General features: G+C 40.1%; 1 protein-coding gene across 1 annotated transcript in view; it reads left to right on the top strand.

The window, feature by feature from the left end:
• The window catches only part of IQGAP2 (IQ motif containing GTPase activating protein 2), a 373,896-nt gene that overhangs the window by 255,307 nt on the left and 102,681 nt on the right, over window positions 1–15,908 (top strand). The window contains exons 18-19 of the mRNA XM_053701383.1: window positions 696–904; window positions 13,628–13,777. Coding sequence (XP_053557358.1) covers window positions 696–904; window positions 13,628–13,777 — 359 coding nt within the window. The remainder of the gene's footprint in view (window positions 1–695; window positions 905–13,627; window positions 13,778–15,908) is intronic.

Genomic DNA, 15,908 nt, shown 5'->3' with positions numbered 1-15,908 from the left:
TTGAAAGAGCAGCAATGTACTACTGGGAGCTAGATGAACGCATTAGTAAGCCAATCACAAGAGGCGTATATGTGCAGTTACCAATCAGCAGCTAACTCCCAGCTCCTGAGCCTACCTAGGTATGCTTTTCAACAAAGAATACCAAGAGACAAAAACAAATTAGATAAAAGAAATAAATTGTAAAGTTGTTTAAAATTGTATGTTTTATCTGAATCATGAAAGAAAGATTTTGGGTTTCATGTCCCTTTAAAGAAAGTGTATGCCTTTCCCAATATTGGGTCTTCAGTCGTGATTGGGTAGTTTTCCAACCATTTCCTAAATTCCTTCCTAAGGTTTTTTATGAATTTTATTCCTAGACATTTGCTTTTCATCATTTTATCATGATAATGCCGATAAAAGGAAAACCACAATGGCTGAAATCATATGCAACATTTCCATCACTTATACCTAAGTAGCTCTCGCCAAACGTCACTCCTTTTCACCGCCTTTTAACTAAAATGTTATGTGGCAGGACATATGCTTGAAAAGGGGCAGTTTTAGGCTCTGTATTTCTGTCAGACTAACTAAAAAAAGTGAGTTTTTCTTAAGGCCAATTAGTGAAGAAATTGAAATATTGATTATATTTTCTTTCCAAATTATTCTGCACCTGCCAGATATGTCCTCTGTGTTTTTCTAATGTTTGTGTTTGTCCACAGTTAGCTCTGAACATCCACCACTAAATGTTGTGCGCAAGTTTGTTCATCTTCTGGATCAAAGTGATTTGGACTTTCAGGAGGAGTTGGAGGTAACAAGGTTAAGAGAGGAAGTGGTCACGAAGATTAGGTCAAACCAGCAGTTGGAAAAAGATCTTAATCTGATGGACATTAAAATTGGACTGCTGGTGAAAAACAGGATCACATTACAGGTTAGTTCTTTATATTTTAAATTTAGAAAGTGAATCAGTGCTTTATCCCAGGGTTCTTCAAACCACGGGTCGGGACCCATTACTGGTTCGCAACACCTTGTATTACTGGGTGGCGACTTGTGTGTTATAGGAGAGTGTGTGGTGTGTGTTGTAGAAGAGTATGTGTGGTGTGTGTTGTATGAGAGTGTGTATGTTGTGTGTGTGTTGGAGAGTGTGTATGGTGTGTGTTGTATGAGAGTGTGTATGTTGTGTGTGTGTTGGAGAGTGTGTATGGTGTGTGTGTGTTGCATGAGTGTGTGGTGTATTAGAGTGTGTGTGGTGTATGTGTTGTATGAGAGTGCGTGTGTGTTGTATGAGAGTGTGTGTGTGTTGTAGAAGAGTATGTGTGGTGTGTGTTGTATGAGAGTGTGTATGTTGTGTGTGTGTTGGAGAGTGTGTATGGTGTGTGTGTGTGTTGCATGAGTGTATGGTGTATTAGAGTGTGTGTGGTGTATGTGTTGTATGAGAGTGCGTGTGTGTTGTATGAGAGTGTGTGTGTGTTGTAGAAGAGTATGTGTGGTGTGTGTTGTATAAGAGTGTGTATGGTTTCTGTGTGTGTGTTGGAGAGTGTGCATGGTGTGTGTGTGTGTTGGAGAGTGTGTATGGTGTGTGTGTGTTGCATGAGTGTGTGGTGTGAGGGTGTGTGTTGTAGGAGGGTGTGTGTTGTATTAGAGTGTGTGTGTTGTATGAGAGTGTGTGTGGTAAATGGGTGTGTTTTTGTATGAGAGTGTGTGTGTGTGTTATTACCTTTTACAACACTTTCAAGTGTGACTGCGATGAGGAATAAATTACACACACATTTTAGTCACTTTGCCAAAAATTGCAGCTATCTTGTATATTACTTCAGAAAATTTCAGAACAAGCATAAAAATGAGGTCACAAAGGTATTTGGTATCACGGCACTGAGTCTTGGGAAAAAGTTTGATGAACCCTGAAAAATATTTTCACCTAGGGTGCTAGCATAATAAATTAGTATATACTAATGACTTCCTGCCTGTTAAAGCGATATTGAAGAGAAAAATAAAGCCCTCTGCTGGTAAATATTTCTCATTAAATTAAGACAGCATTTTATTTTCTGTAAAATAAATGTGCTGTAAAATATATTTTTTAACTTTACTTTTTCTATCTGGATGGGGTTGTCTTTATACACCTTGCAGAGATCTCCAATCAACTCCTTACCCCATACATGTATACATTTCCTGCCAGTCATATTAGTTGCTGATGGTAATATAGTGCAAACCCACTGTCACAAATGTATTGTAGGATTGAATTGGTTCATCTAATCCACATATTTGGAGTCTGCTGTTAAAACACTAAACTTTATTTGCTTTCATGATGTCGTATGCTAGATATGTGTTATATAACCAAATGTGGAAACAGAAACAGTATATATTATAACATAAAGCAAATAAATCATTCAACAAATTAATAGTGCCACAAAATAATAAAACAGCAGTAATTAAAATAATATTTTTTTTTTAAAAAGCAGTTTATATAAACTGTATACTGCCCTCTGAAAAGAATCTGCCTCCCAGGTTGTGTTCCATATTGGGGCACAAACCAAATCGAGGTGTGCTTGATCATTGTAGAAATGTGATGGTGTATATAGCTACCTGTTCCTTCAAATAATAACACACTCACTTGTAAGTTTGCACATCTCCCTCTTTCCAGTGTATATTCCCTTGAATTTCCTCACTGTTGTCATTTTCCTTTTTTGGAGAAAATTCAAGGGAATATACACTGGGAAGCGGGAGCTGGAATATGCAAATGTACTAGGTTATGTGTGTATGTGTGTGTGAAATCAGCTATTTCAAATGCCAATATAAAGCATAAGGAGCTACTTGTAAAAAATGTAATACACTCCAGCAGGTAAAATGGATCATTGGGAACAAATTAAAGGAAATAAAAAAAATTCAATACAATAGTATAGCACAGAACTACATTAAAGGGACTGTCAAGTCCAAAAAAAAACTTTCATGATTTAAATAGGGCATGCAATTTTAAACAACTTCCCAATTTACTTTTATCACCAATTTTGCTTTGTTCTCTTGGTATTCTTAGTTGAAAGCTAAAACTAGGAGGTTCATATGCTAATTTCTTAGACATTGAAGACTGCCTCTAATCTGAATGCATTTTGACCACTAGAGGGCATTAGTTCACATGTTTCATATAGATAACATTGAGCTCATGCACGTAAAGTGACCTAGGACTGAGCACTGATTGGCTAAACTGCATGTCTGTCAAAAGAACTGAAATAAGGGGGCAGTCAGCAGAAGCTTAGATACAAGATAATTACAGAGGTAAAAAGTATATTAATATAACTGTGTTGGTTGTGCAAAACTGGGGAACGGGTAATAAAGGGATTATCTTTCTTTTTAAACAACAAAAATTCTGGTGTTGACTGTCCCTTTAAGAACTCCACTACTAGACTATCCTTTGAGTGACTAAAAAACAACTCTTCCCTGTAATGTAATGTAATATTGAGACTAGAAGAATTGTATTATATTAAGGTTAGACGTAGTGAGTGTTATAGCGGAAAGAACCCAGCGAGCTTCCAATCAAACTTAGTAAAATATATTTCTTCTGTTATGTGTGATCAGTCCACGGGTCATCATTACTTCTGGGATATAACTCCTCCCCAACAGGAAATGCAAGAGGATTCACCCAGCAGAGCTGCATATAGCTCCTCCCCTCTACGTCACTCCCAGTCATTCTCTTGCACCCAACGACTAGATAGGATGTGTGAGAGGACTATGGTGATTATACTTAGTTTTTATAACTTCAATCAAAAGTTTGTTATTTTACAATAGCACCGGAGCGTGTTGTTGCCTCTCTGGCAGAGTTTGAAGAAGAATCTACCAGAGTTTTTACTATGATTTTAACCGGAGTAGTTAAGATCATATTGCTGTTTCTCGGCCATCTGAGGGAGGTAAAAGCTTCAGATCAGGGGACAGCGGGCAGATGAATCTGCATTGAGGTATGTAGCAGTTTTTATTTTCTGAATGGAATTGATGAGAAAATCCTGCCATACCGTTATAATGACATGTATGTATACTCTACACTTCAGTATTCTGGGGATGGTATTTCACCGGAATTACTCTGTTAAAAGTACACTAAACCTTTTAATAGGTATTTATCATGTTAAACGTTTTTGCTGGAATGTAGAATCGTTTGCATTTTCTGAGGTACTGAGTGAATAAATATTTGGGCATTATTTTTCCACTTGGCAGTTGCTTGTTTTAATTGTGACAGTTTCGTTTCTCTCTCACTGCTGTGTGTGAGGGGGAGGGGCCGTTTTTGGCGCTCTTTGCTACGCATCAAAAATTTCCAGTCAGTTACTCTTGTATTTCCTGCATGATCCGGTTCATCTCTAACAGAACTCAGGGGTCTTCAAACTTCTTTGGAGGGAGGTAGATTCTCTCAGCAGAGCTGTGAGACTTATATATATTGACTGTGATTAAAAACGTTGTTCTGTAATTTTTATTTCAAATTTAATTATTGTTACTTTACTAATGGGAACAAACCTTTGCTAAAAGTTGTGTTGTTTTTAGGGATTGATGCTATAACTGTTTTTCAGTTCATTATTTCAACTGTCATTTAATCGTTTAGTGCTTCTTTGAGGCACAGTACGTTTTTGTTAAATAAGATTGTAACCAAGTTGCAAGTTTATTGCTAGTGTGTTAAACATGTCTGACTCAGAGGAAGATACCTGTGTCATTTGTTCCAATGCCAAGGTGGAGCCCAATAGAAATTTATGTACTAACTGTATTGATGCTACTTTAAATAAAAGCCAATCTGTACAATTTGAAAAAATTTCACCAAACAGCGAGGGGAGAGTTATGCCGACTAACTCGCCTCACGCGGCAGTACCTGCATCTCCCGCCCGGGAGGTGCGTGATATTATGGCGCCTAGTACATCTGGGCGGCCATTACAGATAACATTACAAGATATGGCTACTGTTATGACTGAAGTTTTGGCTAAATTACCAGAACTAAGAGGCAAGCGTGATCACTCTGGGGTGAGAACAGAGTGCGCTGATAATACTAGGGCCATGTCTGATACTGCGTCACAGCTTGCAGAGCATGAGGACGGAGAGCTTCATTCTGTGGGTGACGGTTCTGATCCAAACAGATTGGATTCAGATATTTCAAATTTTAAATTTAAATTGGAAAACCTCCGTGTATTACTAGGGGAGGTTTTAGCGGCTCTTAATGATTGTAACACTGTTGCAATACCAGAGAAATTGTGTAGGTTGGATAAATACTTTGCGGTACCGGCGAGTACTGACGTTTTTCCTATACCTAAGAGACTAACTGAAATTGTTACTAAGGAGTGGGATAGACCCGGTGTGCCGTTCTCACCCCCTCCAATATTTAGAAAGATGTTTCCAATAGACGCCACCACACGGGACTTATGGCAAACGGTCCCTAAGGTGGAGGGAGCAGTTTCTACTTTAGCTAAGCGTACCACTATCCCGGTGGAGGATAGCTGTGCTTTTTCAGATCCAATGGATAAAAAATTAGAGGGTTACCTTAAGAAAATGTTTGTTCAACAAGGTTTTATATTGCAACCCCTTGCATGCATCGCGCCGATTACGGCTGCGGCAGCATTTTGGATTGAGTCTCTGGAAGAGAACCTTAGTTCAACTACGCTGGACGACATTACGGACAGGCTTAGAGTCCTTAAACTAGCTAATTCATTCATTTCGGAGGCCGTAGTACATTTAACCAAACTTACGGCTAAGAACTCAGGATTCGCCATTCAGGCACGTAGGGCGCTGTGGCTAAAATCCTGGTCAGCTGATGTAACTTCTAAGTCCAAATTACTTAATATACCTTTCAAGGGGCAAACTTTATTTGGGCCCGGTTTGAAAGAAATTATCGCTGACATTACAGGAGGTAAGGGCCACGCCCTGCCTCAAGACAAAGCCAAAGCTAAGGCTAGACAGTCTAATTTTCGTCCCTTTCGGAATTTCAAAACAGGAGCAGCATCAACTTCCACTGCACCAAAACAGGAAGGAGCTGTTGCTCGTTACAGACAAGGCTGGAAACCTAACCAGTCCTGGAACAAGGGCAAGCAGGCCAGGAAACCTGCTGCTGCCCCAAAGACAGCATGAACCGAGGGCCCCCGATCCGGGACCGGATCTAGTGGGGGGCAGACTCTCTCTCTTCGCCCAGGCCTGGGCAAGAGATGTTCAGGATCCCTGGGCGCTAGAGATCATATCTCAGGGATACCTTCTAGACTTCAAATTCTCTCCCCCAAGAGGGAGATTTCATCTGTCAAGGTTGTCAACAAACCAGATAAAGAAAGAAGCGTTTCTACGCTGTGTACAAGATCTGTTATTAATGGGAGTGATCCATCCGGTTCCGCGGTCGGAACAAGGACAAGGGTTATACCCAAACCTGTTTGTGGTTCCCAAAAAAGAGGGAACTTTCAGGCCAATCTTGGATTTAAAGATCCTAAACAAATTCCTAAGAGTTCCATCGTTCAAAATGGAAACTATTCGGACAATCTTACCCATGATCCAAAAGGGTCAGTACATGACCACAGTGGATTTAAAGGATGCTTACCTTCACATACCGATTCACAAAGATCATTACCGGTATCTAAGGTTTGCCTTCTTAGACAGGCATTACCAGTTTGTAGCTCTTCCATTCGGATTGGCTACGGCTCCAAGAATCTTCACAAAGGTTCTGGGTGCCCTTCTGGCGGTACTAAGACCGCGAGGAATTTCGGTAGCTCCGTACCTAGACGACATTCTGATACAAGCTTCAAGCTTTCAAACTGCCAAGTCTCATACAGAGTTAGTTCTGGCATTTCTAAGGTCGCATGGATGGAAAGTGAACGAAAAGAAGAGTTCTCTTTTTCCTCTCACAAGAGTTCCATTCTTGGGGACTCTTATAGATTCTGTAGAAATGAAGATTTATCTGACAGAAGACAGATTAACAAAGCTTCTAAATGCATGCCGTGTCCTTCATTCCATTCAACTCCCGTCAGTAGCTCAATGCATGGAGGTGATCGGCTTAATGGTAGCAGCAATGGACATAGTTCCCTTTGCACGTCTACATCTCAGACCGCTGCAATTGTGCATGCTGAGTCAGTGGAATGGGGATTACTTAGACTTGTCCCCTACTCTGAATCTGGATCAAGAGACCAGAAACTCTCTTCTATGGTGGCTTTCTCGGCCACACCTGTCCAGGGGGATGCCATTCAGCAGGCCGGACTGGACAATTGTAACAACAGACGCCAGCCTACTAGGTTGGGGCGCTGTCTGGAATTCTCTGAAGGCTCAGGGACAATGGAATCAGGAGGAAAGTCTCCTGCCAATAAACATTCTGGAATTGAGAGCAGTTCTCCATGCCCTTCTGGCTTGGCCCCAGTTAAGAACTCGGGGGTTCATCAGGTTTCAGTCGGACAACATCACGACTGTAGCTTACATCAACCATCAAGGAGGGACAAGAAGCTCCCTAGCAATGATGGAAGTATCAAAGATAATTCGCTGGGCAGAGTCTCACTCTTGCCACCTGTCAGCAATCCACATCCCGGGAGTGGAGAACTGGGAGGCGGATTTCTTGAGTCGCCAGACTTTTCATCCGGGGGAGTGGGAACTTCATCCGGAGGTCTTTGCCCAAATACTTCGACGTTGGGGCAAACCAGAGATAGATCTCATGGCGTCTCGCCAGAACGCCAAACTTCCTCACTACGGGTCCAGATCCAGGGATCCGGGAGCGGTTCTGATAGATGCTTTGACAGCACCTTGGAACTTCGGGATGGCTTATGTGTTTCCACCCTTCCCGCTGCTTCCTCGATTGATTGCCAAAATCAAACAGGAGAGAGCATCAGTGATTCTAATAGCGCCTGCATGGCCACGCAGGACTTGGTATGCAGATCTAGTGGACATGTCATCCTGTCCGCCTTGGTCTCTACCTCTAAGACAGGACCTTCTGATACAGGGTCCATTCAAACATCAAAATCTAACTTCTCTGAAGCTGACTGCTTGGAAATTGAACGCTTGATCTTATCAAAACGTGGTTTTTCTGAGTCGGTTATTGATACCCTGATACAGGCTAGGAAGCCTGTTACCAGAAGGTTTTACCATAAGATATGGCGTAAATACCTATACTGGTGCGAATCCAAAGGTTACTCCTGGAGTAAGGTTAGGATTCCTAGGATATTGTCCTTTCTACAAGAAGGTTTAGAAAAGGGTTTATCGGCTAGCTCATTAAAGGGACAGATCTCAGCTCTGTCCATCTTGTTACACAGGCGTCTGTCAGAAAATCCAGACGTCCAGGCCTTTTGTCAGGCTTTAGCTAGGATCAAGCCTGTGTTTAAAGCTGTTGCTCCGCCATGGAGTTTAAACTTAGTTCTTAACGTTTTACAGGGTGTTCCGTTTGAACCCCTTCATTCCATTGATATAAAATTGTTATCTTGGAAAGTTCTGTTTTTAATGGCTATTTCCTCGGCTCGAAGAGTCTCTGAGTTATCAGCCTTACATTGTGATTCTCCTTATCTGATTTTTCACTCAGATAAGGTAGTTCTGCGTACTAAACCTGGGTTCTTACCTAAGGTAGTCACTAACAGGAATATCAATCAAGAGATTGTTGTTCCATCCTTGTGTCCAAATCCTTCTTCAAAGAAGGAACGTCTTCTACACAATCTGGATGTAGTTCGTGCCCTCAAGTTCTACTTGCAGGCAACTAAAGATTTTCGCCAAACTTCTTCCCTGTTTGTCGTTTATTCTGGACAGAGGAGAGGTCAAAAAGCTTCTGCTACCTCTCTCTCTTTTTGGCTTCGTAGCATAATACGTTTAGCCTATGAGACTGCTGGACAGCAGCCTCCTGAAAGAATTACAGCTCATTCCACTAGAGCTGTGGCTTCCACTTGGGCCTTTAAGAATGAGGCCTCTGTTGAACAGATTTGCAAGGCTGCAACTTGGTCTTCGCTTCATACTTTTTCCAAATTCTACAAATTTGACACTTTTGCTTCTTCGGAGGCTATTTTTGGGAGAAAGGTTCTTCAGGCAGTGGTTCCTTCTGTATAATGAGCCTGCCTATCCCTCCCGTCATCCGTGTACTTTTGCTTTGGTATTGGTATCCCAGAAGTAATGATGACCCGTGGACTGATCACACATAACAGAAGAAAACATAATTTATGCTTACCTGATAAATTCCTTTCTTCTGTTGTGTGATCAGTCCACGGCCCGCCCTGTTTTAAGGCAGGTAAATATCTTTTAAATTATACTCCAGTCACCACTTCACCCTTGGTTTATCCTTTCTCGTTGATTCTTGGTCGAATGACTGGGAGTGACGTAGAGGGGAGGAGCTATATGCAGCTCTGCTGGGTGAATCCTCTTGCATTTCCTGTTGGGGAGGAGTTATATCCCAGAAGTAATGATGACCCGTGGACTGATCACACAACAGAAGAAAGGAATTTATCAGGTAAGCATAAATTATGTTATTTATTAACACGGTACAACATCATAAAAGCTGCACAGGACTAGCAGCACTCTGTCAGGCTGACGCGTTTCGGCTTAAGTGCCTTAGTCATAGTAGGAATCATATATCACTTCTAATTTTCAAAAACCTTATAGTCATCATATTGTTATCAACAGGGGCGGAGTGAGACCAACCAGGGCCTGTGGGCAAAAGTGTGGCAGGGCCCCCCACCCCCTGTTTGCTCCACCTACCTACCTCCTCTGAGCCTCCTCTGCCCTATTGCCCCTCCCACCTCTTGTGCTCCTCCCACCTCATATGCCCACTGCTTGTTAGCTAGTAAGTGGATATTTCAATGCAGATAGCAAACCGTTGGCACAAATGGCTAGAGTGGGGTGACTGGGGGAAACTAAACATGACTTTGGAGTAGGCTAGATGTGACTCTGGGGGTAGCAAAGGGGGAAGCTAGAGATTACTCAGGAGGTGTCACTGGCAGAGGGAGAAGCAAGAGTTGACTGTGGGGTGGCAGAGAGGCGCAATGTGAAGGGGGCAGAGGGGGAGACAAGAGTTACCTTTAGAGCTAGCAGAAGGGGGTACTGTAAGTGGTAAGGGGGGGGCAGAAGTTGACTGAAAGGAAGAAATAAGGCAGGAGGTGGCCATGAGGGTGACAAAGCAAAAGATGATTGTAAAACTTAAGTGTATTAATATAACAGTGCTGGTTGTGCAAAACTAGGAAATGTGTAATAAAGGGATTATCTCTCTTTTTAAACAATACAATTTTCGGAGTGGACTGCCCCTTTAATAAGACAGTCTACACCAGATTTTTTATTGTTTAAAAAGGTATATAATCACTTTATTACCCATTACCTAGTTTTGCATAACCAACACAGTTATATTAATACATTTTATACCTCTGTGATTACCTTGTATCTAAACTTCTGCAAACTGCCCCCTTATCTCAGTGCTTTGGACAGACTTGCATTTTAGCCAATCAGTGCTGGCTCCTAGGATCTCCACGTGCGTGAGCGCAGTTTTATCTATATGACACACATGAACTACACCCTCTAGTGGTGAAAAAGTGTCAAAATGCCCTGAGATAAGAGGTGGCCTTCAAGGGCTTTGAAATTAGCATATGAACCTCCTAGGTTTAGCTTTCAACTAAGAGAGCTTTCAACCAAGAGAACAAAGCAAAATTGGTGATAAAAGTAAATTGGAAAATTGTTTAAAATTACATGTCCTATCTGAATCTTGAAAATGTATTTTGGACTAGACTGTCCCTTTAACATAACTATACCAGTTAGTGTCAAGCCTTATTCCATAATCTGCTTCATTGCTGCCGTGTGGGCACATTACTTAAGATGATATAAACTAGACTGATGTAAGAAAATGCATAAGTTTCCTGACTTGATCCAATGCAAAGTTATTGATTACTTTAGTTTTAAACAGATGGGAGACAAAGATGATTGGAACACAAGAGAAAAAAAAAATCTTTGTGAACACACCCTCTTAGGAACTGCCGAGTGCAGCTTTCTGATACTCCAGACCACCCGCCTCACGTTCTTCTATACTCAGTCACAGCGGTCAGATAACAGACAGAACAGAGAAAGAACAGCTTCACTTGTTGGTTCTTGGTATGGAATCAAATATATAGATCATACTGAGGTCTGTGGGGTATTATAGGTGTGGACTGTATATACAGATCATACTGTTCTTGTCTGATTGATATAGATGTAACGTAGATTCCAGTTGCCTCTAATTTTGAACTGTTCCAATGAGCAGAATACATTATTCACTGCTGAAAATCTTAAAATCTGTAACCAATATTTACAAATGACACCATTTGTATCATATATAGCTTGTTGCAATTGTTTTTTTTCTTGTTTATGGACATTTTCAATTATGTTACATGCTGTGCGTGCCCTGATCTAGCTGATGATATTTCCCATAGTCCTCCAGCAACAATGCTCTCTGGAATATCTTCTCCTAAGCAAACAGCTCAGAAGCTGAAATGTAATCTACATTTTTAATTATTTTTTCTGTATTCTTTTTGGTTCATCTGTTTCCTCTACTTCTAAATCTCAAGGCTACATGTACTACAGACTCATTTACAAAAAACACACACAGAAAGGCTTTCTAATAATTATACATAAATATGTAGCCTGCAAACCGGTGGCTGTTGAGAGGGATTCCCATGCCAGATATTTCATACACATAACCTAACTAAACAAAATATTATTTACATTAGTCTACCTTTATGTAACAAACAGAACACACAACTATCTGGATTTGCACAACGAGTGCTAAACACAATTTAAAAGATAGGCTGCCTTGAAAGGCACAAGGAGAGACATGACCATGAGGTCACTGGGCTGGCAGCAAGGGGGTAAGACAAGAAGTGACTGTGAAAGGCGAGGGAGAGGCAAGAGATTATAATTAGAAGCCAAGCACAGCAGTCAGATGGGGACAAGAGGTATGGTATCTCTGACTCTGATGCTTCCTTACCTCCGGCTCCGGTCGGCTCCTTCTCTCGTGGTTAGCCTAACTCAGTCCTCCTCCTGCTGCCTTCACCACACATGCTACACACGGCCGGCGCGTGGGTGGAGCTGAGCAGGAGGGTAAATCAATAATATGGGTACCGGACATATTGCAGGCAGGTGCAGGGCTGTTCTGTCTGACTGCCAATGCCAGTCCCAGGGTTTCAGTGCCAGGAATCAGGACAGACTTGAAGTTGAACTTGTTGTAAGAGGGGCATCGATTGTCACAGCACTAGTAGGTAGTTAAGTAACTTACCACCGGTGGCTCCTTCCCTCTCCAGCCACGCCCAGGCTGATAAGTTAAAGGGCCATAATACCCAAATGTTTAAACACTTGAAAGTGATGCAGTATAGCTGTAAAAAGGTGACTAGAAAATATCACCTGAACGTCTCTATGTAAAAAAGATAGATATTTTACCTCGAAAGTTCCTCAGTAGCCACCTCCCATTGTAAAGGATTTCTAAGCAGCATTTTAGTGTGTCTGTCCTAGGACAGCTTAGGGGATGAGCCTCGTGCACTCTCATATTATTTCACCAATCAGGTAAAGGAAGCTTACTATGAAATCTCATGAGAGTTAAGTCAAATCTCATGAGATCACATTAAGAGTTCATGACCTCAGCACTGCTGATGCTGATTGGCTGCAGTTCATTTATTTATTTTTTGTACCTGCAGCTGAGCTACAGCTGAGTATAACTTTTTACACAGAACTTACTCTGCTGAGCTGAGGAGATTGTGAGGTAAAATATCTTCCTTTTTTACATAGAGATGCTCAGGTGATATTTTCCTTTTAGGTTTTTTACAGTTATACTGCATCAGTTTCAAGTGATTTAGCGTATGAGTATTATGTCCCTTTAATGATATGGAAATAATGACACTACGGCTGCACCTGCCTGCACTAATTATTCATAATCCACCACCCGCACACATGAGAGGGCCCGACCCCCACCACCACCACCAGTACAAAAATCAAACCAAAAAAAAAAAGTTACATTTAAATAGATACAAAAAAATCCTGCTGCCGTATGATGTATGGGGCCCCCTAAGGTGCCGACCCTGGTTATCAATTAATAGGATACGTAAAGTACAATACCTAATGAGTTTTACAATAGAATCGTCATTGGTGTCTTACTAGATAATGTCTTTTTCTGGAGTATTATTCATACTTTGTAAACATATTATTGTTTTTTATTTTCCCTTATATATACAGTTATAAAAATTCAGACCAAATTCTTGTTATACATTAATATTTCTGTATTTTGAACAATGTAAAATTATGTCTGTTATGTCATTATCATATTTGGTCATTAAAGAACAAATATATATATATATTATTAATAAATATGATATACAGTATTTGCTTATTCACTCAATAAACATGATTATCTATGCAAATACAATAAACTTAATTTACTTATTATTTTACCTTTAAAAAATAACTTTTGACTTATAATATTAGTGCAAAAATAGAAGCGCTATTGATTGCTCTTGAGCAATGTTGACTCAAAATAGGAATAATATTGTTGTGCTCCACGCCTATGAGTATAACCCCCACAAATTGGTAAAGACAAGCATTGCACAAGCAGAACATGGCCTGTATAATACTGAGTCTGATCATTATTGTATTAGATAGTTAGATATGTTACTACATAAAGAGAATATACTATTCCTACGTGAGTTCCAGTTGAATTAAGAAGTGATGTCTATGTGTTTGTGTACAGGATGTTGTATCCCACAGCAAAAAGCTAAACAAGAAGAGCAGAGGCCAAGTAGAGGAGATGCTGACTGTGGATAAACAAGGAATTAAAGGGCTGAGCAAAGAGAAGAGAAAAAAACTTGAAGCATATCAGCACTTGTTTTACCTTCTTCAGGTGAGTAATTATGTTAAGAAATACAATTGCCAGTAAATGCATCGTTTTGTTTTTACTGCTCAGCTTGCTGCTGCTTGCTTTAGTATCTCTGGTATGTTTACATCACTGTAGTACGAGCTGCAGAAAGTGGCTCAGTGCCAACAGGCCATGTTACAGTACATCAAATTAGTTTTTATCTACAAGTGGTAAAGATGCTGGATCTCATTTAGACACAGGTTGTGAGCATGCCCTGCTAAATGTTACTATTTCTGTTAAAAGATATTTCAGAGACATTGTGTATTTCTATGTATAGAGCATATGAAGCAATAGACTGCTTATATCGTGTTAATATTTCTGCACTAATTATTATATACTGAATTACCGTTAGTGTCATGTAATATCTTGATTTTTTTGTTATAATTACCTCTAAAATGTATTTATATTGACAAATCTAATATATGAGGACACATTTAGTATCAAATCAATAGATCAACTCTGTTCATTACTCTCCTACCCAAGTTGTAGTCCAGAATATTGCCAGGGCAGAAATGTTTTGTCTGATCAACAAGATTGTTGCAGCAAAATTTAGTTGGTTAATTTGTTGACCCCTTGGATGCCAAACAGAGGTACATGACATAGCTTCACAATACATTGCAGTTCTGTGTCATATCCCAGTAGTTAATTATAACACCAACCATAATGCACCTATATGGAGACTTTAATATTATTGCCACACTATTACTGAGGTGACAGTATTGTTGCCTCTTAAATAATTGCTGTGACATTGTTACAGTAATAATTTAGACCATGTGTGTTGCAAAATTTTGGCTCGTTAATGTAGCGTACAGCTATAACTTGAATAATACTATTGTTTATGGGAACAATGGAACATATAGCTTATTGACATAAATTGACATATTTATTATTGTGTAGGTTCATGTGCATTTTCAAGTATTTTCTTTCTTTTTAATATGGTGACATCACTTGTGGGATTACACTCCAGTCCACTAGGAGGGAGCAAAAACACCCCTACATACCAGAGCTTTAATCCCTCCCACTAGACTTTCTCAGTCGCCTTCACCGGAGAGAGCGGTTTGATCAGATAGTGAGATGTTGGGGTTTGCCGTAAATAGACCTCATGCCTTCTCAACTGAATTGCAAGCTACTGCAAAAGTATTCCAGGTCTTGGGATCTTCAGGCTGAGATGCCCTAGTACATCCCTGGTTATTCAATCTATTATATATGTTTTTTCTCCATTTGTGTTGCTATTAAGAGTGATAGCAAGGATAAAGTAAGAACAAGTGTCAATGATTCAAATAGCTATGGCTTGGCCTTGAATAAGAGACCTTTTCTCTCAAGGTCCCTTTTATCATTAGGTTCTCAAACCTCTGTCTTTGACAGCTGCAATTGATAGCCTCATTGCAGCTAACAAGGTTATAATTCAGTTCAGAAAATCTGTTACTAGTCATATCTACCACAAGGTATGGAAAACCTTTTTGGCATGGTGCGCTAAGAAATGTAATTAATGGAACTCTTTTAAAATTCTAAAAATTAAACAAATTAACGATCATCATCTTAACAATTTGTTTGTAGTAAGAGTTTACAAGTTCTATGTGGAACCACCAAAATTTTCAGAATTTCTTCTTCCTTATTTTGCGATTCCTCTGGACCTCACAAGGGTCACAATGTCACATAAATAATACTTTAACTGCTTGTCTTAATACCTTAATTGGTAAAGCATGTTTGGTTGCAGGGAAGATGTAATCTCGAGTACAATACTGCTCATTCTACTAGAGCAGTTGCTACTTCTTGGATCTTGGGCAATGAGGCTTCTATAGACCTGAATTGTAAGGCGACCATTAGTAGTGTCTTATTAGTAACACACTTGCCTTACTGGTCTTGTGGACTTTACTGCTTATGTATACGACCTACATATTATGTCTGTTGGGAATTCACCATCTTATGAAAGAAAACAAAATGTATGCTTACCTAATAGATTTAAAGTTATTGTGATGGTGAGAGTCCACAAACCCTGTATTTGTATTTCTTTTGGTGGCAGGATTTGATTTGCACTTTATTTGCCCCACTTGGTCCTTTCCTGCTTTTCTAATTATATTGTATGACTGCAGGATTATAGGAGAGTGGGAAAGGG

The sequence above is a fragment of the Bombina bombina genome, chromosome 2 (assembly GCF_027579735.1).
Source record: "Bombina bombina isolate aBomBom1 chromosome 2, aBomBom1.pri, whole genome shotgun sequence".
Taxonomy (NCBI): Eukaryota; Metazoa; Chordata; class Amphibia; order Anura; family Bombinatoridae; genus Bombina; species Bombina bombina.
The sequence above is the reverse complement of the archived record's forward strand: the minus strand, read 5'-3'. Positions and strand labels throughout refer to the sequence as shown.